This window comes from Frankliniella occidentalis, unplaced genomic scaffold, assembly GCF_000697945.3.
Source record: "Frankliniella occidentalis isolate FOCC.00 unplaced genomic scaffold, Focc_3.1 Scaffold30, whole genome shotgun sequence".
Lineage (NCBI taxonomy): Eukaryota > Metazoa > Arthropoda > Insecta > Thysanoptera > Thripidae > Frankliniella > Frankliniella occidentalis.
The window spans coordinates 1,615,780-1,616,321 of NW_026267160.1; the positions used below are offsets into that span (position 1 = coordinate 1,615,780).

At 43.2% G+C, this 542-nt stretch overlaps 2 protein-coding genes across 3 annotated transcripts in view; one reads left to right on the top strand and one right to left on the bottom strand.

Annotated features, from left to right (window-relative positions):
* LOC113208203 (uncharacterized) overlaps positions 1 to 542 on the top strand; it is a gene marked incomplete in the record, with an annotated part of 47,802 nt that overhangs the window by 29,860 nt on the left and 17,400 nt on the right.
* LOC113208218 (uncharacterized) overlaps positions 1 to 542 on the bottom strand; it is a 16,441-nt gene that overhangs the window by 1,101 nt on the left and 14,798 nt on the right. The window contains exon 1 of one of the 2 annotated variants that reach the window (XM_052265744.1): positions 430 to 468. The exons of the other annotated variant lie outside the window; for it this stretch is intronic. Coding sequence (XP_052121704.1) covers positions 430 to 446 — 17 coding nt within the window. The 5' untranslated portion in view covers positions 447 to 468. Of the gene's footprint in view, positions 1 to 429; positions 469 to 542 lie in introns of those variants that run through there. 2 annotated transcript variants of the gene reach the window in all.

Below are 542 nucleotides of genomic sequence, written 5' to 3' on the forward strand. Positions count from 1 at the left end.
AAGGGGTCTGTGGACCACCCTGTATATCGAAGTATGATATTTACTTGTGAATTCGTCCCCTTATTCCTCTTGGATGCTGGGAGGCTTTTGTGCTTCCGTCTGCTTCCTTTTGGACCGTGTCACCACGGAGTTGGTCGTCTTCACCTTCAGTTGGGCTGCAGCAGCCGACACGACTGTTTGGTCTTAATTCTATAAGTGGAGATGAGTGAAAGAAAGTGAGTTAATAAAATACCCCAACAAGAAAAATACAGAAAGTTGCACATTACGCGGCACTTGGCCCCAAAGGACAGCTTACTTCTGTTGTGTGTCGTCGTTTGCACTTGTCTAAAGCATCTCTGAAAGTAAAATTTTAAATAAATTAGCACCACAATTTAAAGCATTTGCGCAAAAGAAAAAATACATAGAATAATAAGAAAAAGTTTAACACACCCAAGCTGCTCCATCATGTCCGGCCTCAATTTCTTGGCGAGCACTGTTGCAGTGAATTGCTGCCGCAGAGCCTCAGAACGTTGTGCAAGTCCCTTTATAATCTTTGACAGGCA